Source organism: Prunus persica, chromosome G1 (genome assembly GCF_000346465.2).
Source record: "Prunus persica cultivar Lovell chromosome G1, Prunus_persica_NCBIv2, whole genome shotgun sequence".
NCBI lineage: Eukaryota > Viridiplantae > Streptophyta > Magnoliopsida > Rosales > Rosaceae > Prunus > Prunus persica.
In genome coordinates this window covers 25,287,932-25,313,660 of record NC_034009.1, presented here as the reverse complement: position 1 = coordinate 25,313,660, position 25,729 = coordinate 25,287,932, and the positions used below count along the sequence as shown (strand labels likewise).

At 35.7% G+C, this 25,729-nt stretch overlaps 3 protein-coding genes and 1 long non-coding RNA gene across 4 annotated transcripts; 3 read left to right on the top strand and 1 right to left on the bottom strand.

Moving 5' to 3' along the window:
- Positions 1,721–5,331, top strand: LOC109948772. The gene is made up of 3 exons (XR_002271254.1): positions 1,721–1,969; positions 3,114–4,380; positions 4,521–5,331. It is a non-coding gene; the product is annotated as an uncharacterized LOC109948772 (long non-coding RNA).
- LOC18790103 (probable LRR receptor-like serine/threonine-protein kinase At1g67720) lies at positions 7,279–12,525 on the bottom strand. Its single transcript, XM_007225276.2, has 14 exons — positions 12,244–12,525; positions 11,602–12,139; positions 10,981–11,492; positions 10,747–10,876; positions 10,015–10,086; positions 9,852–9,920; positions 9,680–9,751; positions 9,448–9,516; positions 9,071–9,243; positions 8,632–9,000; positions 8,481–8,546; positions 8,209–8,395; positions 7,984–8,116; positions 7,279–7,880 (listed from the first exon to the last, which is right to left on the bottom strand). The coding sequence occupies exons 1-14, from the start codon at positions 12,311–12,313 to the stop codon at positions 7,551–7,553; spliced, it is 2,790 nt and encodes a 929-aa protein (XP_007225338.1). The 5' UTR covers positions 12,314–12,525; the 3' UTR covers positions 7,279–7,550.
- On the top strand, positions 15,326–17,897 carry LOC18793302. The gene is made up of 5 exons (XM_007223618.2): positions 15,326–15,963; positions 16,393–16,555; positions 16,654–16,720; positions 16,831–17,083; positions 17,200–17,897. Exons 1-5 carry the CDS (start codon positions 15,728–15,730, stop codon positions 17,405–17,407), a joined length of 927 nt encoding a protein of 308 aa, XP_007223680.2. The 5' UTR covers positions 15,326–15,727; the 3' UTR covers positions 17,408–17,897.
- Positions 20,422–25,570, top strand: LOC18789818 (two-component response regulator ARR11). The gene is made up of 5 exons (XM_020554153.1): positions 20,422–21,227; positions 22,613–22,765; positions 22,863–23,249; positions 23,430–23,506; positions 24,054–25,570. Exons 1-5 carry the CDS (start codon positions 21,101–21,103, stop codon positions 25,158–25,160), a joined length of 1,851 nt encoding a protein of 616 aa, XP_020409742.1. The 5' UTR covers positions 20,422–21,100; the 3' UTR covers positions 25,161–25,570.

Sequence of the window (25,729 nt, the reverse complement as noted above, 5' to 3'; positions counted from 1 at the left end):
CTAGTCCTATGTTCACCAATGTATAAGATGCATACATTATATTGTAATACTAATAACATATATTACTATTATTATTATTATTATTATTACATACACATATACTATAATGTACATATATACATGTATACAGAGAGCTTCCATTGAGGGATCCTTCAAATAAGCTTATTTGAAGAACACCCCTTGTAGGCCCCACTCTGGATTGTATTTTACTAATCCAAACGTTCTATTTTGTAGATAATCATTCAAAGATCATCTCTACAAAAAATCACTTGAATCCAATATCATTTGACCACTCAATTAAGTTTTGAAATTCTAGCATTTTCTTGAAGCACCGTGTTCATTGATTTTGTAAGACACAATTGGATGTCGAAACGGTTTCCGATTTGTCTAATTTTTTGTAAGGATGATCTATGAATGAAGACCTAAAAAATAGATGGTTTGGATCATTGGAAAAAAAATTATAGGGTACCCTAAAGGGCGTCCCTCAAATAAAATTATTTGAGGGATCCCTCAATAGAAGGGAACTGTACATGTATATACACATATACATGTATATATATATAAACACATATATACATATATAATATATATAAATACATATAGATATATAGATATATATTATTATTATAATATACTCATATACACATACATATTAATATTATAATAATAGCATACATGTATACATGTATATATATAAACACATATATACATATATAATATATAAATACATATAGATATATACACGTATATTATTATTATAATATACCCATATACACATACATATTAATATTATAATAATAGCATACATGCATATATGTAATATATATATAAGTATATATACATATATATGTATATATATTATACCCATGTATGTATTATAATATACATATACACACGTATATACACATATACATTATATATTTATACTATATGTATATATATATTATAATATACATATATGCATGTATATATTATCTATTATAATATACATATATATATATATGTATTATACCCATGTATATATTATAATATATAGATACACCTATATACACATATATTAAATACATGTATATATGTATATATTATATATACATGTACATATATAATATACATATATACACGTATATACATGTATATTAATATTATTATTATAACATACCCATATATATTATATATTATAATATACATACATATATATAAATATATGTATATGTATTATACCCATGTATATTATAATATACATATATACACCTATATAACTTATATATATATATGTATGTACGTTTATATTATTTAAAATATATAATATTATTGTAATATACTTATATACATGTATATACAAATATATGTTATATATATATTATATGTATGTATATATACATATATATTATAAAATATATATATACATATATATAGATATTTTTGAAAAAATAAAAAAATTCTAGTCCTAGTCCAAGCGTACACCAAACGCAGGATAAGTGTTATTTAACTTAGATCAAGCCAAGCCAAGCCAAGCCAGTCCCTAAATATAATCCATGCCAAGACAGTCCTATGTACCAAACGAGCCCTAGTAATATAGGATGTGATATGCATCGGAACCGGTCCCATTTTGTTTCGAGGCATTGATAGCTTTGACTTTTACCCAAAAAAGCGTAAGCTTTTTTCATAAGGCGTACGCTTTTTAAATGAGGCGTGGGCTTTTGTAGTTTTTGTAGTTTTTGTTTTTTTTTTGAGTAAGGGTTTTAAAACGCCAACAAGAACCCAGCCCCCAACGCGAAATTCATCATTTCTTACGACTCCTATAGAAGCCGAACGTGATGCAGCTCCTTTCTGCTCCATCATCCAATCACTGGTTTTCATATTTCATCAAAGCCCATTCACTTAGCCACAAAGGAAAGCAATTTTCAGCATCTGTCGAAGAAGATTACCAACTTTCTTCAATATTTCTCTCAATTTTCGCATGCCCTAGGTAACCACTTTTTTTTTTTTTTTGGTTGCAAAATTGATGTTTTCCTTCTTCCAAGGTGTAGTTTTAGTTGTTTAGTTCATATTTCCTTCCTCTATTTGAGTATTAATGTTTATGTGATGATTGAGTTAATTTTAAAACTTGGGAAGATTTGAAATTATGAGTGACAATAGGAAAGATTTTGTTTGGAAGTGGGTTAAGGTAATTGGTGGAGAAAGATACATTAATTGCTGTTTTTGTGACAAAAAATACACCGTATGTATCTCTAGACTCAAACATCACTTGGCTCATACCCACCATAGCATGAAGCCTTGCCGAAGTGTCCTACCAAATGTGAAACAACAATGTGTTGATCACTTGAAGACATAAAGAAACAAAAACTAAGCAAAATGAAATGCTTTGTGAGATTGGGCAAGGAGATGTGAATATGGAAATGGAGTTTGAATCTCAATCGAAAGGTTATGGAGTAAGTGGAAGTAGGGTTGGAAGTGTAAGTGCAGGTGGAAGTGGGAGTGCTAGTGGTAGTGGGAGTGTATACCACATTCAAATGCTCCACCCCTAGGCCGAGAGGATCGCTTGATAGGTTTGTAGCCAAGCAACATTGAATTCCACATACAAAAAGGAAGAAAGGAAACAAGTGTGTCGAAAGGTTGGGAGCTTTTTTTACACTTGTGCAATTCCATTTAGTGCCGTCAATAATCCTTATTAGTTGACTATAGTGGATGGAATTGCCAATTTTGGTCCCGGGTTCAAACCTCCTAGTGCTCATGAGTGGAGAACTTGGATTCCCAAAGCAGAAGTTGAAGATGTTGAGAATAAAATTCCCACAATTTAGGAGATTGTATATACCATAATTGTTGTAATCCCATCATACATGGGCCAATCTTAATTCTAGCTTAGCAGTAACTTATTTCCTAGAATAGCACTTTGCTGTAGCCATATATACATATGTATCTGTACATTGAATCAATATCAATTATCGATTCATTCTCCAATTTTATTATGGTATCAGAGCACCCTCGTGGTGGCTCTTCATTTTCTGCTGCAACCTTTGTCTTCTTTCATCATGGGCAACAGCGATGAGTCTTCTCAAAGCTCTATCGTTGAGACCTCTAATCCTTTTGTTTTTTTTTTATACACTCTTCAGATCACCCAGGGCTCTTGCTTGTTACCAAGCGCCTTAATGGTGATAACTATCCCACTTGGAAATGCTCCATGATTATCGCTCTTACAGCCAAGAACAAGATTGGCTTCGTCAACGACTCCATCAAAGCGCCTTCGCAAGCAAAGAAACTGGTTGACTTCGTGCCTCTGGGAAAGGTGTGACAAAATACTGCTTTCTCGACTACTCAATTTAATTGAACCCAAATTGGCAGAATGGGTTGTTTATACTGCCTCAAATTATAAGAACGTAGGAAAGAAACTTATAGAAAAGAGAAAGAAATTGTAGTGGACTTCGTGTGCAGCCCATTGTATTGACTTGATGCTGGAAGATATCAGTAAGTTGAAAGATATCAACAACAAATGGTGTTTATGTGGCTGTGGGGAAGACCACAATTCAGTAAATATGGTTGACATCATATTGCAGGTTGAGAAAGTATAAAACCCATATCATTAGCAGGGCCACCCAGATAACGAGCATGTAGGAGACATTGTAACTGACAATGGCGAGTGCACACCATAACAGTGTCATTCTGATGATGCTAAAGGAAAAAAGCACGAAACCCAAAGTGCCCCCAGATTTTGCTGGGTTTCCTAACAGCATTTCCATGGCATATGGCAAGGAGAAGAAAGGGTTGTTACTATCCATATGAATAGTGACCATCCTAGCAAATTTTTTTTTTCTTTGTTTTTCCTCTCATTTCCATGGAAAAGGACAATCACTATTCACATGAAATTAATTTTTGGTATTATACTTACAAGATTTATTTTCATAAGATTTTCAATTGTCATGTGTCTATATTCATTATAAAATTCACATCTCGTATTTCGAATAAAATATTCGGTTAAGATTTTCGGACACGTGTCCATATGTATTCACATCTTAGATTTCGGATATGATTTTCGGTTGCTACTATTATATTTCGGTTGCCACGTGTCATCTTTTTCTTCTAAATCCTACTATAAAACCACACCCTCAACTCACACTAATCATCCTTATCCTCTTTATCCTTTTATTTCTCAAATTTTACAAAATACATTCTGCTCTTAATGTCTAACATGAGGAGGTTGTTGGAGAGGGCCGAGTGAGAAAATGAAGAAAAATGCGTAAACGTGCTGAAGAAGAAAAGAAGTGGGAAGCACATAACAATCAAGTTATTTTAGTAATGAGTATGGTCGATCAATCAAGCAAACACCACAGTGGTTCACAATCCAGCCATGGCCCAAACGTGGACAGGCATAGACACTCTCAGGTAAGTAGCTCTTGGAAGATTACTTTATCCCAAATTCATTGTACTTTAATGTTGGTTTTCGAGGGCGATATAGAATGCAGCCCTATTTGTTCAGTAAAATAATACATGATGTTTGCAATTATGACTCATACTTCATTCAGAAGTGCGATGCTGTTTTGGGTCTTCTTCTGGAGCAAAAACTTACAACTTCCTTACGAATGCGTGGCGCATTTGCAGTGGATGAAATTGCTAGGATGGGGAAATCCACTATCCTAGAGTGCTTAGTTAGATTCTGTGATGCAATCGAAACTCTCTACACGAGGGACTATCTCTGCAAACCTAAGCCTACGGACTTCCAAAGGCTTATGCAAAAAGTCGAGGTTTGAGGTTTCCCAGACATGATTAGAAGCATCGACTGTATGCACTGGCAGTGGAAGAATTGTCCAACTGCATGGCAAGGAGATTATGAGAATAGGAAGGGCAAAAAAAGTATCATTCTAGAGGTTGTTGTATTATTCGATACCTGCGTTTGGCTTGCCTTTTTGGGAGTTACGGGATCTCAAAACTACCTTAACGTGCTTGATCAATCTCTAGTGTTCAATGATATGTTGAGAGGACATTCCCTTCAGATCACATATCAAATCAACAATACCATCTACTCAAGTGAGCACTACCTATCTCTTGGTCTTTAAAGAAGCAAGTCGGTGTATCTCGTAGTCCTATTAAAGCAGAGTACAAGCCTTGGCTCATTGTGCAGCTAATATTTTCTTGATACTTCAATTATTATGTGATCTGGGGACATTGCTATTCCTGAAGCTCCATTATTGCACAGTGATAATCTCTAAGCCTTAGCTTTCAGTGCTAATCTCCAATGTTCCACTCTTGCATTAAACACTTACACATTGACTTTCATTTCATTCGTGAAAGGGTTCAATGTAAAGATTTGAGGAGTCAATATATTCCTTCTGATGACTAGGTGGCTGATATGTTAACCAAGGGCTTACACAGTCCAATCTCCGTGTATCACAGTTCTAATCTCAGGTTGTGTCCTCCCCCAGCTGAAATTGAGGTGGGATGAACTCAAATGTCTAGTATTGGCGTCTTTGAGCTGTTGACTATAGTCAAAGTAGTCAACACAAAGTAGGGCAAAATATTCAATTATGCTCAGATATTTTATTCTTCTCCAATATGGAGGTATTTATAAGGAAGTACAACTCTAAATAAAATAAGACATAAATGTAAATTACTATAGGACTAAATAAATGGATAAGTAACAAAAATCCTAACTAAGTAAGGTCTCGCTAACACTCCTCCTCAAGTTGGGTCAAAGATATTTCACATGCCCAACTTGACAAGCAAGTCATAAAATATCATACTTGAGACAAACCAATTGTAGAGAAGGTCTTTCTGTCAATCACGAGTGAAACAACTGACAAACCAAAACAAAGTTTGCAACAGATACATAAGGGCAAACCTTATAAAATAGGACACATAGCAGAACACAGAAACCTTGCGTACAAGCCCCTCTCCCCCTAAAGAGAATGGGTCCTCGGAGCCAAGAAATAGGCAATATCTTCATAGGAAAGAGAAATTGATCCTTTCACTCCTCCTCGGCTCCACCCTCCTCCCCTCCCCAAAATTCGAAGAGGAAGAGAGGAGAGCACTTAAATTTCAAGGAGAACAGGTCCCAAGATCAGAACCTGACTCTAATACCAAGTCAAACAAAGTAAGGCAAATATTCAGTTATACTCATATTTTTTATTCTTCTCCAATAGAGGTATTTATAAGGAAGTACAACCCTAAATAAAATAAATAAATGTAAATTACAATATGACTAAATAAATAGATAAGTAACAAAAATCCTAACTAAGTAAAGGTTCGCCAACAAAACCTGCTAACTAGATTACTTAATGATTAAGTCTGTAACTAATTAGATAGTTAAGCACATGATTGGTTTTAGAGTCGGCTAGTCATTGTGAGCATAGCTAAGTATAAAAGCTGTAGTCTCCTTTGTAATATTCACTCTGTACAATTCAGATTTAGAGGATATATATAGAAACTTCCAATTCTCTCTCTAGTCTTCTTTGCTGCACTGTCTTCTTATCAATCAGATTGCCATGGTTATCACACCCTACTGTCATTTACTTTTATGCATCACATGAACCCATTTGTTTTAAAAATATAATAAAATAATACGATATTTGGCATTTTGGGTGGAGTTAAATTTTTTCTAATGTGTCAAATTGTCACATAAGCCATCAAATTCAAATCTAACATTTTGCATGTGAGATCTCCTCCTTCGGAGATGTTCTTATAGGATTTTATTTACGGATTTTTATAATCAAAATTTTTTACTTATGGATTTTAAAAGTTTCTATCATAGGATTTACGAGATTTGAAAAGACACATAAATTTCTTTCGGCGTTGACATAAGATTTTTTATTATATATATATATATATATATATATATATATAGACCTGTAAAAATGAAACGTTAATATTATTACAAACATTTCAAATGTTGTAAATCCTTTTGATGGAAATCTTTAAAATCCATAAGTAAAAAGCAGTTTTGATAATTAAAAAAGAGGAGACACATGTCACTTTGTGGTTGAGTCACAATAGAAGGGAAGGATCCTCTCTTTTTTCGTTGAAGAAAAAAAATCTTATAGGTAAGGAAGGGCATCGTCCCTTGTTTAATAAATTACATTGTTTTTCTCTTCCATGCCGGTGAATATATCCTTTTCCGTGCCATAATGAATATAACATTTTTTTTGGGCACGCCAATTATTATGGCATGGCTTAATATTAGTCAACCCTTTTTCATAAAGAAAAAGAAGACATTTTTCCGTTTAAGAGGAAAAAAAAAAATGTTACGGAAAATCTCAGTGAACGTCGCTTTAGACACTTTGGGGCAAGTGGTGACAACACTAAATCAATAGCTAGCCAACCCAAGGGGTACAATTTGGCGATAACCCACGCCTCAGTCCACATAGTCTATCTCCATAGCTCTTTAGTATTACAGTATGTGATTGCAAAGCAATAGATAATTCGCAAGTGTAATGTAATTCTAAAACAACTTTTGGTAAAAGTTCGTTTTCTAACAGCAATATGACACGACCTGCATATACATATACATTGTGCAAAAAAGCAAGAGCATTACGATTTTCATTATGAAAAGAGATGAAAGGTCATCTGGCAGATGGGACAAGGCAACCGTTTGATATGTCAGGGCTCTCGATTTCAAGAAAGCTTGTTAGCAAAGTTTTCCTGGCGGATTGTGCTCTTGAGCTACTGCTGCTGGGAGATATTTTTTGGCTGGCTTCTGTGCCTTTCTCAATCTTCATAGCATCTTGGATGGCCAAGATTATTTCCTGCATTCTTGGCCTGGAAACTCCATGTTGCTCAACGCATTGGATTGCAACTTCCGCAATTCTCCAAATGGAATCAATTTTGACATTTCCTTGTAGAAAAGGATCTATGATGCTTACCACATCCCCTTTACGAATTAATGATCTTGCCTGGAAAAAGAAAACAATAGTTTTGAGTGATTAGTATGGTGTTTAACAACTAATCCTAGACTGTAAGAAGATTAATTAGCATTTAAGTGACTTAGAAGCAGACCCAGTAAACAATGTTCAACTCATCACCAAAGTCTTCTGTTGACACAGCCTTTTTTCCTGAAATCAGTTCCAATAGAACAACACCAAAACTGTATACATCACTTTTCTCAGTCAATTGCTGACTAGCATAATACCTGTTGGAGCATATAGACAATGTTGATTTAAGTGCATACAGGAGAGAACTGTGAGCATAATGAACTATTCATATATGAGTAATGTGGCTTACTCAGGATCAAGGTAGCCCACTGTTCCTCGAGCTACACTTGATACGTGGGTTAAATCTTCTTCGGTTTGCCTAGACAATCCAAAATCTGAAACCTTTGCTCTCATGTTGATGTCTAGGAGAATGTTGCTTGTTTTTACGTCCCGGTGGATGATACTAGGGTTGCATCCAGTGTGTAAGTACTCAAGACCTATACATATGTAAATTTATGTCCTCAGCATGAACTTGAACAAAAGAAGTATGCGTAAATAAGTAAGAACTTCTATTTTTTAAACCTTTAGCTGCATCTTCTGCAACACGAAGGCGAGTTTGCCAGTCCAAGTGCTTCTGGCTGGTAGAACCTGTCGTCAAGAAATCACTTCCATCACAACTACGAATAGAAATTCAAAGAACAGTTTTTTAACTAGTGTTGATGAGAGAGTAGACCGTGTATATGATCCCGTAAGGTTCCATTGTGCATATACTCGTAAACCAGAATGCATTGATGCTCTTCCTCACAGTATCCAATTAGAGGAACCAAGTTTCTATGATGAATTCTTGACAAGAGTGCTACCTCAGTTACAAACTGCTGATTCATGTGGGTAGATGAATCAGCCATCATTTTAACTGCTACCTCTTTTCCATCTTTCATCTTCCCATAATAGACTGATCCAAAGCTTCCTTTGCCAATTTTTTTCGAAAAGTTGTTAGTGGCTTCTTCCAGATCAGGGAGTGTAATGTAGCAAGCTATGCCTTCATCCATTCGGGAAATTGAATGCCTAGTTGAAGGCTTTGTGCTGATGCGCATAGAATCACCTGAAGCACAAGAAAAGATGTTGGATTGCAGAAATTGTGACAGCAGTCAACAGATTCTTGGTGTACAAACCTTTTTCATTACTTCTCTGATGAGATGATCTTCTTTGAAGATTGCGTAATAGCAATAGGCTCCCGATTAACAAAATTGATACAATCGCAAGTACTCCAACTGAAATTCCAATTATCAACTTAAAATGATTCTGTTTTTGTGCCCCCTTATGCAGCCTGAGATTATCTTCAAAACTGCAAGATAATTGTGTATCTGTCAATAAGTTTTCTGGGCTAAGACATATATCTTGGAATTCAAACTTTCTCTTATACTTGATGTTCTACTTGCAGAGCACAGATATGTATTCTATTCAGAGAAAGTATGTACACTATTGTTTATAGTTCACTGTCTATTGCCATGTTTATAGCATTGCACACATTAGTGGAAAAAAAACTTACTTAAAAGTGACTTTCCCAGTTAACAGTCCTGCAGGAATTTCACCACTGAAAGAGTTGTTCTGTATGTACCTGACACATTTGAATTTCACATTTACTGCATCTTTGAAACATATGTCAGAGAAGAGATGCATTACGTTGGATTAAGGTAGATCATGGAAACTTCTGGAAAATGTTCAATGTTAATCCTAAAGATGTATGAAATAGCCTAACTCACAGTTCGATTGCTACTTACAGTTCTTGTAAGCTTGGCAAGCTACCCAGGTAAGAAGGTAGTGGACCAGTCAATTTGTTATTCTCTAGATGCCTTCCATGTTGAACAAAGATAAAAATAAATGCATCATCGAAGCAAAAAGATGCTCTACAATTCAAATATGTAAATTTGAAGCAAGGTTTGAGGAGCTTACAGAATTTTCAAATTGATAAGACTACTAATGTCAGGAAATGGTCCAGTAAGGTAGTTACCATCCAACCACCTAAGTGCAAAGAAAAAACCAATTGCAAGGGAACTCGAAAAAAGGACGAAGCAATATAAAGGCACGCAGCTGTTTAGAAGATAATAGCACTTACAACTCTATCAACTCCTGCATGTTATTAAGCTCCAAGGGAATCTCACCCTTCACATTCTTTCCTGACAGATCACTGCACCACAGGTCAGAGGGTTCCACAAACTTAAAATGCTGAATATCTTTTAAGACTTGTGATCAATATTTAAGTTTCTAGCTTAGTCATGACAAAATGTTTCATGGTGTCTGCTCATTTAGTTACAATAATCCACTGATGCAATAACCTTTACTGTTTGTAGAAAGGGATTTTAGAAGACATCTATCAACGAACCTATAAGCAAGCAACTGTGCTGAATGCAATAACTAGTGAATGATTTCTTCCCGCATGATATTCAGAGGTGGAGATGAAGATCTGATATTTGAATGACGTGAAGCAATTCTGTCAATGAATTCAGCTTATGTATATCAGCACACCAAGAAAGGTGCATTTGATGAAGAGTGGAAGCTACCTATACGATGAATCTGACTTTGAACTGTTAGCTTGAAATCTACAAGTTTCCTTGGGATTTGTATATATCCTGTAGGATGGTTTTGCATGCATGTTTCAAGTTTCCTCTGGACTTGTATATTCAGTAGGATTTTCAGAATCAATTAAAAAAAACCTTGGATATAGATTGTAAATGTCAGACTATAGCCTTTTATTATAGTTGGACCTTGGAATCACTTGTATTAAATGGCAATGCAATAGAAATTGACATGAAGCAAAGTTATCAGGAGGAAGATATGAAGAACTCACATTTTTGTAATTCTCAATGGTGTTGTAGAGCTACAATTCACCCAATCCCAGTGAGTTGGAACACAAGGATCCCCTTCATCTACCGACAGACTTTCGGCAGACATGAAGCGAAGGGCATTGAGAACACTCACTACCAATTAAAAACCAAAAATTGTAATCAGCTCATCATAGTAAAGCACGGTCAATCTGATGCAAAAACTTTTAGTTATACAACCAATAAGATCATGGACTTACAATCTTGCCTATCAGTCTTTGTAGCAATTCGTACATATTTACTTATCTCCAGTGCATTTAGAAGAGGCCCTCGAGTAGAATCGGGGGTCTTCCTAAAGGAAAATGACAGAACAAACTCCAGGCTCGCATTCATGTAGCTCGGCTCGTAAAGAGTGTAGTCCCCATTTGCATTTTCAGCAATATTTACCACTGCACTGTTAGAGTCACCCAATGAAGGTTGCTCCAATTTGAATTTTCGACTTTCATCCGCACCCAAATCCTCAATTTCTGCAAAGTAAGCATAAGCTCGAGCATTGGCTGGGAAACCATCAAGATTCAGTCTGTAGGTCAACAGTCCTTTTGTGCCAACAACTGCAGTCTGCATTACTTTAACAGGTGGATATTCTCTACTATTTGTGTTTACATCCCTTGATGTATTGATTCTTTGTGTTCCTGAGGCCACCCCTACCAGATAATTTTGCCTTTTCACAAGATCAGAATCCCAAATTCTGTCATATGGATCATCTGGGTACCTGAGCAAAACAATATAATTTCACTGAAATGTATCGAATGACTAGATTTATAACAAGCATTCAAACAAACTTACTCAAAAACTTTATAATTGCTCAGCTATGGCGTTACCGTATGACATCTATGCTTGGAGCACCAAAATTCACTCTAGCTGCCACTGTCAAGAAGAAATTATCCTCATAATCTGTAGCATACATGGAAAGATTCAAAGGCCTCAGCTCCAGAGTGGATATAAATGGAAACCCAGTTGTTGCACAGCATATGCACACATCAACCGAACCGGACGATGCCCTGATGATCATTTCATTCACATATGTTCTTGAAGCATTAAATATGGTAACAGTAGACCACTGAGTAGCATCCAAGTAAAGCTCAAACTTGGGGTAAGTGTCTTCACTTTTCAGGCTGCCATATTGAAATGTTGCTCTGATTAGATATCTCCTCCTCTCTTCTGTGCTCAGAGTGTAGCAATACTTCTTGCTGTCTATGGGAAAATCTCTGCGCCACTGATACTGCATCAAGTTTCCATTTGGGTTTTCTACTGGTACTGATTTTCCCTGGCTCATGAGCCCCAAGTCTGAAATCCATGCTAGCCCAGTACTTGGGTCAGTGTAATTTCTTGTCCCTCCACAATCTATACTTACAAACTCTGCACATTCAATTGAAGCAGAACTAAATCTAAATGCAACTTGCATATTCAACTAAAAAGCTCTTCAAAATTCTATAAATAAAAAAAACCAGAGAATCACATACCTTTAACTTGGCACACAACAGATGATGCAAAGTAAAGAAAAATGACCAGGCAGTTGAAGGATGAACTCATTGATCATGGCATGAGAAAGACAAAATAATTCTTTTGAAGTTTACCAGTGTTCAGAATTTGAGGTTTATTGATGGAAGAGGTTGAAACTGTTTGTTAAGCTCCACATGGTCCAATCTGTGGTACACCACTCACCTTTCACTTTTTTGATTGATGAGTTTGTGGAATGTTCATTCACGTTCGTTTCCTTTCGCCATTTTGGAATCTTCCTTTTCCCAATCAAAATAATGATTTCTGGTTCATTTTTAAGTTCGCGTTTCCTTTTACTTTGAAAAAGAGTGTGACACAAAACTTCACTATAACGTGTAGATATTCTCTTTTTATTTTGTTCTATCTCTAATTATACGATAAGTTTATAAGAGTGTAAAGAGTGATTGTATACCCCAGTCTCATGTAAATTATTTCCACTCCATACAGAATTCATTGTGTAAGTAAAAACAACTTTTAGCATTGTTTTTTGGATTATTCTTTTTTTTTAATATTTAAATTCAAACACCAAAAAAATCAAGATGGCCCATAATTTGAGATTTGAGCAAAGATATGATAGAGGCGGCAGAATTTATCTCATCTCAACAAAAAAAAGAACTATTTGTGATATTTTGGCACCTAAATTGAAGATACTCCTTATTTAGGGTTTCTTGAAGATTTGGAGGTGACTTATCAGTACAAGCAGGGGCGCTCTGAGGGTGTGCAAGTGATGCCACTGCATAGGGCTCCAAATTTTTAAAAGCGTTCAAAAAATTTTATGTGTATATTAAGTATATTAATATTATAGGTATTATATATATAGTTGAATGTGTAGGAACGTAATACAAGTGTGTATTTGGTTGAGTTGGAACTCATCCCCTTGATTTTAGTAGGCAAGTTGGACTTGAGTCCACATTGTGTCATTCAGTAGTTGTATTTTTACATTTCAGTAGTTGTCATTCAAAGAAGAGGAAAGCAATATATACAAGCTTTCTCCAATCAAACAAAAAAATTTGGAGTGTATGTTTTAACCCACTGAAAATGAAACAAAAAAAGTTCATGTCTTCTTCCTCTTCCATTTTCTCAAATTGAAACATTAAAACTTTTATGAATGTTATTTATGATTGCTATTGCATGCTAATAGATGATGAATTTTAGTTATTAAAAAAATTATTTTATGATGTTAAGTCATGGAAAATTTTTTTACAAATATTTTCATATTAAATTAAAGGCTCCCGTTTAAGTTTCGCATAGAGCCCTTAAAATCTCAGAACCGAGACCTTGGTACAAGCAATTAATTAATTAATTCAACGGCATTGTGTAACTTTCTTGTAATAAGCATAATAAAACAGTAAAAATGTAACTTGGGTGCGAATATATAGTCTAATTATGTAAGTTCACAAACCACGAAAGGCTCGTGTCCATTGATTGAAGAGAAAATACATATTACCTCAAACAAAACAAAGAAGTGAGAAAATACACGGGCCTAAATCGAAGAAGAAAAAAACAAACAAAATGACTAGATAGATTACTTATTCCCTTATTCTTCTTCTTCTTCTTCTTCGTCTTCTTCTTCATATTCAAAAAGGTAAAATAGGAAAATGAAAAAAGTTAGAGATATTTAGTCATATACTCATTCTTAGCACTAATAATATAGATAAACCCACGCCATTTAATTTCTATAAACAAACAAAAAAAAACTCAAAAAATGACAGTTGGCCTTATTGAATTTAATTTTGATTATAAATTGCTTTGATACCCTATTGAGTTTTTTGAGTTTTTTTTTTATGAGGTTTTGAGGTTGTGCTTGTTTTAAGAAATTTATGGTAGTTTTGTAATTTATAAGAAGTTAAAAGTCTCTTTGTTATGTTGTAAATGAGTTTTAAGTGTGTTTCTAAAATCCATTTTATATATGGTATTTTTATAATTTGGACCCCTATATTGGGTATGATAATGAATCTCTTATATAATTAAATATTAAAAAAATGATATTAAAAACTATAATTTGGATGAAAATAAATAATAGTGTCACGGGAGGGAAGAATGATGAAGATGACTGAAAACCTTGACGATGCTAAAAGCATCTTTAATCTTTAATGAAAGAAAAGGGAGCAATATTACAAGGACTTTGAAATTTGAAGTTGACACTCTTTGCTTTAAAATTGGCTTTTGCTTTTGTTCACAACGAAATCTCTTTTCTCATTTCCCCTTTGGACCAACTTGTCTTAAGCTTTTACTTTGAAAAAGTATGAAGATGATGCGTTCATGCACCCCTTTTTTATCTTGGTCTTGGACACAATCGCCGGTGGTCCCCCCCATCTCTATCATCACCAATAATAACCCAAAACAACCTTAGCCAATTGTTTTATTAAAAAAACCCCCAAAATAAATTCATCCATTTCTAATAGATGGGTATGGGCAAATAGGATCATATATCTCAGGTTCGAACCTCTATTGCATAGTAGTTGTGTTGTGTGTGCGTGCGAGGAATTCTCTACTCTACAGTTTAGATTATCGTTTGTATTAAAAAAAGTCGATGGATGTCTTAATCAAATATTTATTATGTACTTGGCTGTTGCAGATTCACAGGGGCCATCAAAGCAGAAGATGCTACATATCTCTGTATTTGGGCTCAGATCTTGACTGTGAAGGATGGACAGAGAGTAGAAACAAACAACCAAGCTCAAAGTAAATGATGGGCTGAAGTCCATTCTGAGGGTCCACTACATCAAACCTTGTTCACTGGTGGTTACTGATTTCATTAATAGTAAAGTTGGTTCCTTGAAGCCTCCTGGCCCCACACGCTAGACATATAGCAATCAATCGGTCATGTCGAAGTTTCTCTTCCAGCGAAAGCAAATTCGATCACAACAATGTTAAGATCAGTCGTCCACACACGGATGCATTGATGCTAACCAAAATATCTTTCAATTTATTATGGTTGTGTTGTGCATAGCACAAATAACCTTAGAAGCATCAACGGCCAGAATTAACGGATGCTCTAGAAGCCCATATGGGAAGTCATATTTGTTGGAAAGTGGAGATGTGGTACGGCTCAAATGTGCAAAACAAAACAAACTAACAATGGGGTTTCGGTCATTTGGGCTACTAACGGCCCAAATACTTTTACTAATATATTTCTTTTTTATTCTTTTATTTTGTTTTTTTAATAGAACTGGTAGGACCCAACAAATTTATTTTTAATAATTTTCTTCCAAAGTATCAATTATCATCAAAAGTAAGAGTTGGTCTTGGACGGAAGGGAGGGTAGCGAGCCCAAACTGCAGTTGATAAAATAATGAAGGCAACATGAGAAAGAGAAGGCATCCCTTTCTTTCCTTCAAATGTGAAAGGTTTGAACACTAAGCAAGGCTTGGCCTCTCTCTCTCTCTCTCTCTCTCTCTCTCTCTCTCTCTCTCTCTCTCTCCCCTTTTTTAAACCCACCATCTAATGTCTCCCACCCCAAACATTCATCAACAAAAACAAAACCAAACCAACTCCCACCCAAAAAGGTCACTCTTTTCATCTTATCCCTCACCCTCTTTCCGCTTTCGTCTTTCTGTTCCTTCTCTTTTCTCCGTCCTAACTCAAAAGGTAGAACATATGTGGCAAGCACAGGCCAGCAAATCTTCTTATGGAGAATCTATCAAAGCTCTTGAAGCTGACATACAACATGCCAATAGCTTGTGAGTCATTTTTTTTCTTTCAAAAAATCTATTTTTGGTTGTGTATTTATGATCAAGTTTGGTTCTTTATTGTTGATCAGTCTAAAAACTGTGGAATTCATATGCATTTGCGTTAGTTGTTTGTTTTCCTCTTCTGGGTAGTTTGTTGTGGTGTTAATTTAACTCAATTGTGGTTGTTGGATGGTATTTCTCATTTAAGAGGGAAGGTAAAGTTGGTTGTTTGTGCCAAATTGCCAATTTACTTGCTTCTCTGGAAAAAGAAAATCCCCACTTTCGTGTCATAGGCTGCTCTTGATTCTCCCTGATAATTGTCGTGTGAACTTTTGTTGTTATAGGCTTAATTCCTCAGGTTCAAATACATTTTGATCTTTGTTGGCAAAAAAAAAAAATGATCCTTTCTTCCTTGGTTTTTGAGATGGGTTTTTGCAGGGCAGCTGCTCTTCCCAAAGATTATGGTGGGAACTGCATCCAAATGAGATTATCTTATAGCCCCTTTGCCCCCATTTTCCTGTACTTCATTGAATGGATGGATTATAGTTGCACTGATATACTCCCCAATTATTTAGGCCTTCTCCACATAATTGTATACAAGGTGGGCTGCTGTTCTTTCTTTTATGCTTTTTTACTTATTTTTTGTTGCCCTTTTTTTTTTTTTTTTGGGTCCAAATTAAGCTTTACATAATTGTGCAGGTTTATATGGATGGAATGCCTTCAATGTCCTCCAAAGAACAGAAGGTCACTTTAAGGGAATTTTATGGTATGCTATTCTCTAGTTAGCTTCTTATTAAATACATAGCCCTTCTTGGAAAATAAAAAATAAAAAATTTGTTTTGACGTCTGAGTGCATTCTGCTGGAAATCATTGCAGCTGTGATATACCCTTATCTTAGACAACTTGAAGGCGAGTTTAACGAACTGGAAGATAATAATAATCATAATTACAATAATAAGAAAAGCCGATGCACAGATGTTTTGAGCCGAAAGAAGATGGAAGGCTGGAGGAAGCTGTCGGATAAAGATCAAGATAGAGATGATGAATGTGGAATATGCATGGAAAACTGTACAAAGATGGTGTTGCCCAACTGTGGGCATTCCATGTGCATCACCTGCTTCCATAATTGGTACCGTCAATTGCCCTTTTCACTTGTTCTTGTTTAAGAAAATTGGAAAGCATTTTACATACTGGGGATAACCTGTGAAAATATTTGTTCTGTAATGTACTTGAATTGAATTGCAGGAATGCACGATCGCAATCCTGCCCTTTTTGCCGTGACAGCCTAAAGAGAGTCAGCTCTAGAGATTTGTGGGTTCTCACTAGCAACAGTGATGTGATTGATACAGTTACCCTTGCCAGGGAGAACCTAAGACGTTTCTATCTTTATATTGAAAATCTACCTGTAGTTGTGCCTGCAACACATGTTGTGGTATATGATTACATGCTCTGACCTACAGTGGAAGAATGAAGTTGCAAGTTACACAAAATGCTGAATTCCCTACTGTATATAGTATAATATAGGGAAGTTCAATGTAAACTACCATGGCAGGTTGAGCTGGTGTTTCATGGTAGCTGTATATAGTCAACCGAAATACTGAATGCCTGTTTTCGGGCGATGAGAAGGTAGGCTTTGGAGATTCTTGAGTTACAGCAAGGAGTAGCCTGCCTGCCTCCAATGACAAAGGCACCTTCAAGTCTCTGGCAACAGCACTGAAAATACTAAGATTGATATGTATAATTGGTATGCCTGGCATTCAACTCAGCTTTTTGGACCTGAGTGTTGGAATGGAAGGCAAGTAATTTCTTACTATTAATGGTTTCTGGCCATTACTCCATGATATGTTAGAACGTAATGAGAAAACTTACAATCTTCAACACTTTTTACTGGCAGGAATCTGTTTATTAAAGAGCTATCATATCCTTAATTCTTGTCTTTCTTTTCATCGATGGGGGAGGGGAGATTCGAACATGGGAAATCTTCCAACATTTGGAAGAGAGAGGATAATAGCTTTCACATTGGTATGAAACTGTGGCCTTAGGAAACTGTAATCTGACAACAATCCTGAGCTTGATTGTGCTCCAATCCAGCCCTTGAAATCACCACTGCCGAGAATCGGTAAATGTAGGAAAGGCAGGTCCCATAAACCCTGAGGATAGCCAAATGCTCAAAGAGGTGGGTTAGCTTTGTGCCTACCTTGTGATGATGAACAAACACATATCCTCCCCTCCACAGGAAGCAAACTAGTATGCTTTCATGTTAAATCCTGCTGCCTAACTTCACTGGAGGGCTTAAATTATCTTGGCTGCATCGTTAAGCAACCCGCATACTTATTGACGTGCAATAATATCACAATATTTTGTCCCACAAAATTACCCAAAAAGAAAAAAAGATTAAACAGAAAAATCAGTAGTATAATTGTGTATTTACCTGTTAAATACAAGAGCAAAGTAGGTCCCAAATTCCAATGTCCTAAATCTTCTTAGAAACGAACAGGGAAATTGCCAAGTTGCCAACTTGGTCCATTATCATCATAGCATGCATGTTGCTAGGTGGCAGCATAACAAAGAACAAAAATAAGAAATAATTCATAATTCATGATAAAACTTGGGTTCAGTGATTGATCATTGTATTATTCAGCATCATTGTAACAGTTAAAAAAGAGATGGTGTAAAACAAAACTATAAAATAATAATAATAAAAGTTAAGGGAAAAAAAAAGAAGAATAAACAGGTAAGAACAGGGGAAGCATCATAGGAGAGCATAAGGGCAGACCCATATTCTAACTTTTAAATAAACAAATAAAAAGGCACTCCACTTATGAGAAGTTGCATGGAGTTCATCCTGCTAATTTGTTAGTCACCAATCATGCCCACCCTCTTTTTAAGTAAATTATTGTCTTTGGAGATAAAGAATTTCTAAGTGGGCATTTCCTTTTAGAGCCATTGAGTTTTTATTTCTCAAACTCCTTTTCTACCCCACTCTCCGAAAGTATGTCTTTAATCCTTTAAACCCCCCCAAAGTTTTTCCTGAGAGTTGAAGGATTAAAAAAAAATATTGAGGGTTAATGGCTCAGCCACTAATCGAGAGAAACTCTCATGCAACATGGATAATACTTTTTGCTATTTACGGTCAATAACGTAATGACACGTAGAATAATTTTTTCACATGTTATTGTGTTATTAACCGGAGATAGTAAAACAGTGCTATTCTCGTTACAAGTAAGTTTTTTTTATTTTTTATTTTATCACTAATGAGGCTCACTCACACCACATGGAAAACTCTTAGCATCTTGTGCAGCACAAAGTGCTCCAAGCAAACTTGTTCTTGCTGAGTTTGCTGGTCAAGAAACTTAATTAAGTGATCATTGGCAGCAAATAAAATAATTCTTTTAATTTAAATGGAGTTTCAAAAAAGATGCCACTATCCTTCCTAGCTCCAATCTTTTTCTGCTTAGGGGTATCGTGGCCTCAATTAACGATGATGATTGATTAGCCAGCCGATCTCACTCATCCTTCCAATGGCTTATTCTCAACTCATAAATATTTCAAGAAATCTGCCAACTTTGTAAAAATTATTATTATTAGAATTTTTTTTTCACGCACGAACCCTTATGTCACTGAGTGCATGTCATCTTTCTAGAGGCCTGCTTGCTATTGGAGTAATTAGAAAGTAGTTTAAGGACTAATTCTTTGTTAAAAAGTTAATGTTCCTTCCGGATTAGCATCAAGCACCTCAATTCCTTTCTAATGCAAAACTTAATGTTGTTTTGGAATATCTCTAATTCCACTTCAATTTCATGTTTAAAAGATGACAAAAATCAAAGACTGATATGCACGCACTAATTACATGGAGACAGAACACACTGTGTCATTTGATTGCTGATGTTTTTTTTTTTTCCTTTTTTGCTGAACAGCTGATTAATAATGTCAATGTAAACCAACAAGGATGTTTTGTCCTTCTGCTATTGGATAGTGTTCTTAAAATTCTCTGTTGTGTTTTGCTTCTCACAATGTGCCAAGCATTTGCCTAAAATATTTAGTGCAACTTTACCGTAAGTACATAAAGATGCTTTAAACTATATGAATTTTTTTTTCTTGCCGGGGAATGGCATTATTAAACAAGTAAATGAAAAGGGTTCTTCATGCTTCCACTTTCATTGATGGATTTGGATAATGTATTATGAGACTGGTCCTGAGATCATGCATGCCTTACAAAGCATTGGTTGAAGATAATAAAAGGTCAAATTTGTGAGTTTGGTACCAATTGGATTTCAGCTGGTTTTCAAGTTCAGATAGTCTTGGCTTTGTCCAACCACTACAAATCTGCTTCAAACGACATTTTTTTTTCAGCTTTGTCTCTCAAATGCATTCCACGTGCCCTCAAACCCTTCTTTATTGTTTATCCAACATGAACTTCAAATTGTTTCATCTTCCTCTCAAGGTCTGCAAGAATAAACAATACATCTTTAACCCAACAAAGCAGGGGCTGCAACATTGAAGTGTTATTTTGTCTTTCTGGTTAGTATAGTTCATCATCCTTCCTTTTACACTTGAGTTTGATCTTCAACTAATTTAGAATATCGCTTCAAAAAAGAAAAACTCGGAAAATAGTAATATGGTTAAATCAAACTTTGTGTCTAATTGAAATTGCTGAATTAAGCTACCTATATATCATTTATAAGATGCCTTATTCATTCAAACATTCTTTCACAAATCACACACCCCAACCCCACCCCCACCTTCAGATTCTACCTCTTTAAGATTCTACACCCAATTTCTCAAAGTTGCCATTTTGTTTCACTTTGCCATTATTCTTTTTCAACACCAAAGGTAAAAATTTTGTGGCTTTTTCTTCTTTTAATCATACCCACAACACAATTTCCTTTTCCTTTTTTTTGGTTTAGCAAAATGTAAATGCGATTAAAGCCTAACGTGTACCACGGGGACCGTTAGATATCCGGCGCCAAATATTCGTTGGTTCTCTCTCTCTCTCTCTCTCTAAAAAGCTTCCCATAAAATCCAAAGAAAGCCATTTTTTTAAATTTGGAGACACTCCTAAGCTATATAGTCTCATTTGAGCTGTAAGTCCCACTCTACCCTCCTCCACTTCAATCTTAACTCTTCCATCTTTAACTTTTTCCTAATGGAGAGTAGCTTCTCTTCTCCTCGAAACGATTCGTTTCCGGCTGGCCTCCGAGTTCTCGTCGTCGATGATGATCCAACTTGGCTTAAGATCTTAGAGAAGATGCTCAAGAAGTGCTCCTATGAAGGTTATTTTACGCTATCTCACTTTGTCACTGTTCCTCTGTTTCAGTCATAATTTAAAGCTTTAGTCTTTCTCTCTCTCTCTGTTTTCTGAATTATTTCTTATGTTTGGTTGGTTTCTCTGATTGTATTTGGTGATTTTCAGAGATGGGTTTTTTGAGTTATGGTTTAATTTGGACAACAAGGGTAACGGGAGCTTGGTTAAATGTTCATCTAGGGACTCAACTCCAGTATATGGAATTCAAGATTCATGCTTTATGTGTAGGTATTAAGGCAATATTCTTTGCATAACAGAGAAAATGGGGTAGAACTTAGAAGTTGGTCTAATTGTCTAAGGCTGGCTGATGATGCTTTTGTGAATTACTCCATATGGGTTTCTTGAAACCGATGATTATTATTATCTTTTTCTAGAAGCAAAAACTTAGTTGGCAGTTTCCTTTTAATTAAATTGATTATCAGAAATGATCACGGTTTAGTTGAGAAGAGTATTTGATTGTCTTTGCCTTCATCAACCTGCTGCTTTGGCCCTTCTACAGGCTGCTTTGCAGGAGGATAATGATAATGTGATAGCAGTGCAATTAGGCACAAAGTGTTTCCTTTATTAGCTAGTTTAATCGAGTTTTGAACATTGATTTCTCTATCCAATATAAATGCTTAAAGTTGGTCTATTTCGGATAACTGGAGTGTTCAGCATTCTTTGGTACCTCCGGTAGTGTACTTGTATAATTGTTACCCAGATGAGTTGTATGGACAAATGGCCACAATTAATTACTCCCCAAATCCTGCATTCATTCTTGGATTTCTGATTTCAAGCCTCCTTTAGCACATTTTCCTTTATATCCTTGTTTCAACTATGTCCATGAAAGGCTTTTTTCTAGCAACATTTACCCTTTGTCTATTATGACTTTCATCATTACCTATGTCTATTATATTATATTCCTGGTCTTGTCATGTTGATTTAAAGACGGCGTTTTAATATTCTTATATTCTTGTATGTTCTATCATCTTTGTTCAATCAAATTTTCGAAGTATTTCACAGGAAACTGAAGTACTCTTACAGTCACTGCTCAAGACACATGGCTTTACAATAGTTCCTTTGATTATGTTTGGATATTCTCATGTATGCTTTCTTTTAAACGATCTGAGCAAGATAGAGAAGGCATCCATTTAGAATGCTGGACAACTGATTTTACTTTTCGAGTTCTTAGTCCCACTCATTTAAAAAAGGATTTCTGTCAGTCTTACAGGATTTTATTTTTGTCTGATTAGTATACAGGATGACTTTGGCCAGTCTGACTATATATTCAACTTTCCAACCCAGTCTATGATGATATCATCAAATTTTCATCAATTCTGACTAGTTTTTTCTTTCCCCTTCTATGTGTTTCAGTGACTACATGTGGTTTGGCAAGAGATGCTTTAAACTTGCTTCGTGAAAAGAAAGATGGATATGACATTGTAGTCAGTGATGTAAACATGCCTGACATGGATGGTTTTAAACTTCTCGAGCATGTTGGACTTGAGATGGATCTTCCTGTTATCAGTCAGTGCTCTGCCATCTGACATAACCTTCATCTTCAATTGAAAATTTTCCTTTGCCATTTAGTTCCTGACAAATCATATTTTTTGTACCTGTGCAGTGATGTCTGTTGATGGAGAAACGAGTAGGGTAATGAAAGGTGTTCAGCACGGAGCATGTGATTATCTTCTTAAGCCAATAAGAATGAAAGAACTGCGTAATATATGGCAGCATGTATTCAGAAAGAAGATACATGAGATCAGAGACATTGAGAGTCACGAAAGCATTGAAGGTATTCAGCTGATAAGAAATGGATCAGATCAGTATGATGAGGGATACTTTTTTAGTGCAGAAGACCTTACTTCATCGAGAAAAAGAAAGGATGTTGATAACAAATATGATGACAAAGACTTTTCTGATTGTTCATCCGCAAAAAAAGCTAGAGTTGTTTGGTCTGTAGACCTTCATCAGAAATTTGTAAAAGCAGTACATCAGATTGGATTTGACAGTAAGTAACTTCGTTTCTTATAAAGCTTGGTTTTTGGATCAGCATCATTAACTATAAATCTTAATAAATTTTATGTTATTTCTCAAAAGTCTGTTTCACATTTGTGTTGTTTTTCAATGATATAGCCACCAACTTTATTATGTTTCCACAGAGCGATGATGTGTAATGTCTGTTTGGCAGAAGTTGGTCCGAAGAAGATACTTGACCTGATGAACGTGCCTTGGTTGACAAGAGAAAATGTTGCTAGCCACTTGCAGGTAGATATCTCACTTCTTAATTCTTTCTCCTGATAAGATCTGAAATTCCTATCTAGTAGGATTTGTGCACTGCAGCACTTTCATTATGGTACTTTGGTAGCCAGAATACCCTGCAATGGATAATTTCCTTGTGCAATAATATATCCCATTTGTTTGGTCTCAGTCGGGTTTGTCACATTTTTTGACAGCATATGAAGAAGTTACTGTAATAATCCCTAGCATTCGTCAATAGAAATTCTCACTCTTTTAATAGCAGTCTTCTGTTTATGGTTCTCTTTCCTGATATTACTCATGCTGATATGTCACCTGAAGGTTTGAACAGCTAGTTGCCCCAAATATTTGAGGAAGGACAATGATCGTTAATCTTATCCATTTGGACTATGATTTCTTTATTTATTTTATTTTCTGTTATTTTATAGAATGAATTATATGTAGCTACTTTCCCATCACCCAAATAATGGAACATTCAGTCTTGCATGTAAACCAACGGTTAATTAATTTAATAGAAATATGCTTGCATATTCTCACTGAGAATTTTCATGTGCAGAAGTACCGGCTCTACTTGAGTAGGCTGCAAAAAGAAAATGATATTAAATCTTCTTTTGGTGGGACAAAGCATTCTGATTATTCCTCAAAAGATCTTCAAGGAATTCTTAGCGTTCAGAACTCGATCAACATCCAACAAAATGATGTTGCACATGGAAGCTACAGATTTTCTGGCAATAATTTAGTTGCTCAGAATGCGGATCCAAAGAGCAATGAAGGAGATATAAAGGGGATTGTTTCAGAGCCTGTAGCAGAACCTAAGAAAGGAACGACTGGCAATATTCCTGATTCTCAGAAGACAAGGAGTTCACAAATGGACTTCAATAGTTCTTATGCAGAAACCCAAAAAGGTTTGGTTGGAAACGTTCCCGATTCCCAGAAGATCAGGAGTTCACAGATGCGCGTCAATCATTCTTTTGCATCAGTGGAATCTGAAGTAAACTTGACAGCATTTGATTCCACCATCCCAGCGACGTATTCTTGGAATAAAATTCAATTGGAAAAAGAGCACAAGCCACTTATTCAGTTAAACAATGGCTTCAGCAAGCCTCAACTGCCTGGTCCACAGCACCATTTCCAAGCTGATCAACTACAATCAATTCCTTCCATTAGCTCAAGACCTTCAATCCCAGGGGGAGATGTAACTGGCTCCAGTAAGAGTAAGCCTTCGTATTCGGAGTACACAAACCATCATGGTAGCCATGTAAGTCCAACAATAAGTCCAACAATAAGTGCAACTGACTCTTTTCCTGGTCAAACCAAGAGCTGTGTGGTAGACCATCAACTTTCTGAGACCATTTCCACTAGTACATCAAACATGAAAAATCAGGGCATCAACCTGAGTACTGATTTGGAATCTGCCCAAAGAAACCTAATCTTGGGAAGTACATCACCTTTTGCTTCTTTGGACGATGAGTTTCAGATTTGCTGGTATCAAGGTGATTGTTATGGTATGAATCTTGAACTTCAAAATGTAGAGTTCTCGGAGTATACTGATCCTACTCATGTTACTGAAGTTCCTGCTCACCTGTATGATGCACTGAGATTTGAATATCCATGTGACCCATCAGAATATTCTGTCCTAGATCAAGGTCTGTTCATTGCATGACATGCTCCTGCTCCAGCCTTGCTCTTTTGCATTTGCACATCTTCAACGATGAATGATCCTCCGCTATTTTGTGTTTGGTAAGCTAATATAGTTTTGAGTGTCCCAACTTAATGAATCTGGATACTATCTCTGACCAGTTTGGATTTGAACGTCGGGAATGTGTATAATAGGAGTCATGGCAAACACTAGCAAAATAAGTTTTCTTCTTTACCTGGATGTGATGTGCATTAGCTTTCTTGTAACTATATGCATGTAGAGCAAAATGCCTGCCAGAATGTTTTGATGGCTGTAAAAGCGCACAAAACTCATGATCCTCACAACTCATGAAACCAGAAATAATTGTAATTAACAACTGAGCCAAACATAATGTCTTTGTACTTTGTCAAAACAATCAAGTACTTTAAAAGACATCGTTTTTTAGCTGGTGATAAACTTCTTGTGGAATTTGGTTCAGCCCAATAAGGGCTTCTAGGGATAAAAATGCTTGTGAGACAAGTCTTGGCCCAGAATATCATGTGTACAATCCGTCCGTATGATCCCAAGTTAAGTAAGAACTGGATAAGAAACAA

Coding starts and splice junctions, on each gene's coding strand:
- LOC18793302 (XM_007223618.2), top strand. CDS start 15,728: ATGTCTCCCACCCCAAACATTCATCAACAAAAACAAAACCAAACCAAC. Junction 16,721..16,830: donor CACTTTAAGGGAATTTTATG/GTATGCTATTCT, acceptor AAATCATTGCAG/CTGTGATATACCCTTATCTT. Junction 17,084..17,199: donor ATCACCTGCTTCCATAATTG/GTACCGTCAATT, acceptor ATTGAATTGCAG/GAATGCACGATCGCAATCCT.
- LOC18789818 (XM_020554153.1), top strand. CDS start 21,101: ATGGAGAGTAGCTTCTCTTCTCCTCGAAACGATTCGTTTCCGGCTGGC. Junction 21,228..22,612: donor CAAGAAGTGCTCCTATGAAG/GTTATTTTACGC, acceptor TATGTGTTTCAG/TGACTACATGTGGTTTGGCA. Junction 23,250..23,429: donor ACATCAGATTGGATTTGACA/GTAAGTAACTTC, acceptor TCTGTTTGGCAG/AAGTTGGTCCGAAGAAGATA.
- LOC18790103 (XM_007225276.2), bottom strand. CDS start 12,313: ATGAGTTCATCCTTCAACTGCCTGGTCATTTTTCTTTACTTTGCATCA. Junction 9,517..9,679: donor TTGCCAAGCTTACAAGAACT/GTAAGTAGCAAT, acceptor CAAATGTGTCAG/GTACATACAGAACAACTCTT. Junction 9,001..9,070: donor TCAGAGAAGTAATGAAAAAG/GTTTGTACACCA, acceptor CTTGTGCTTCAG/GTGATTCTATGCGCATCAGC.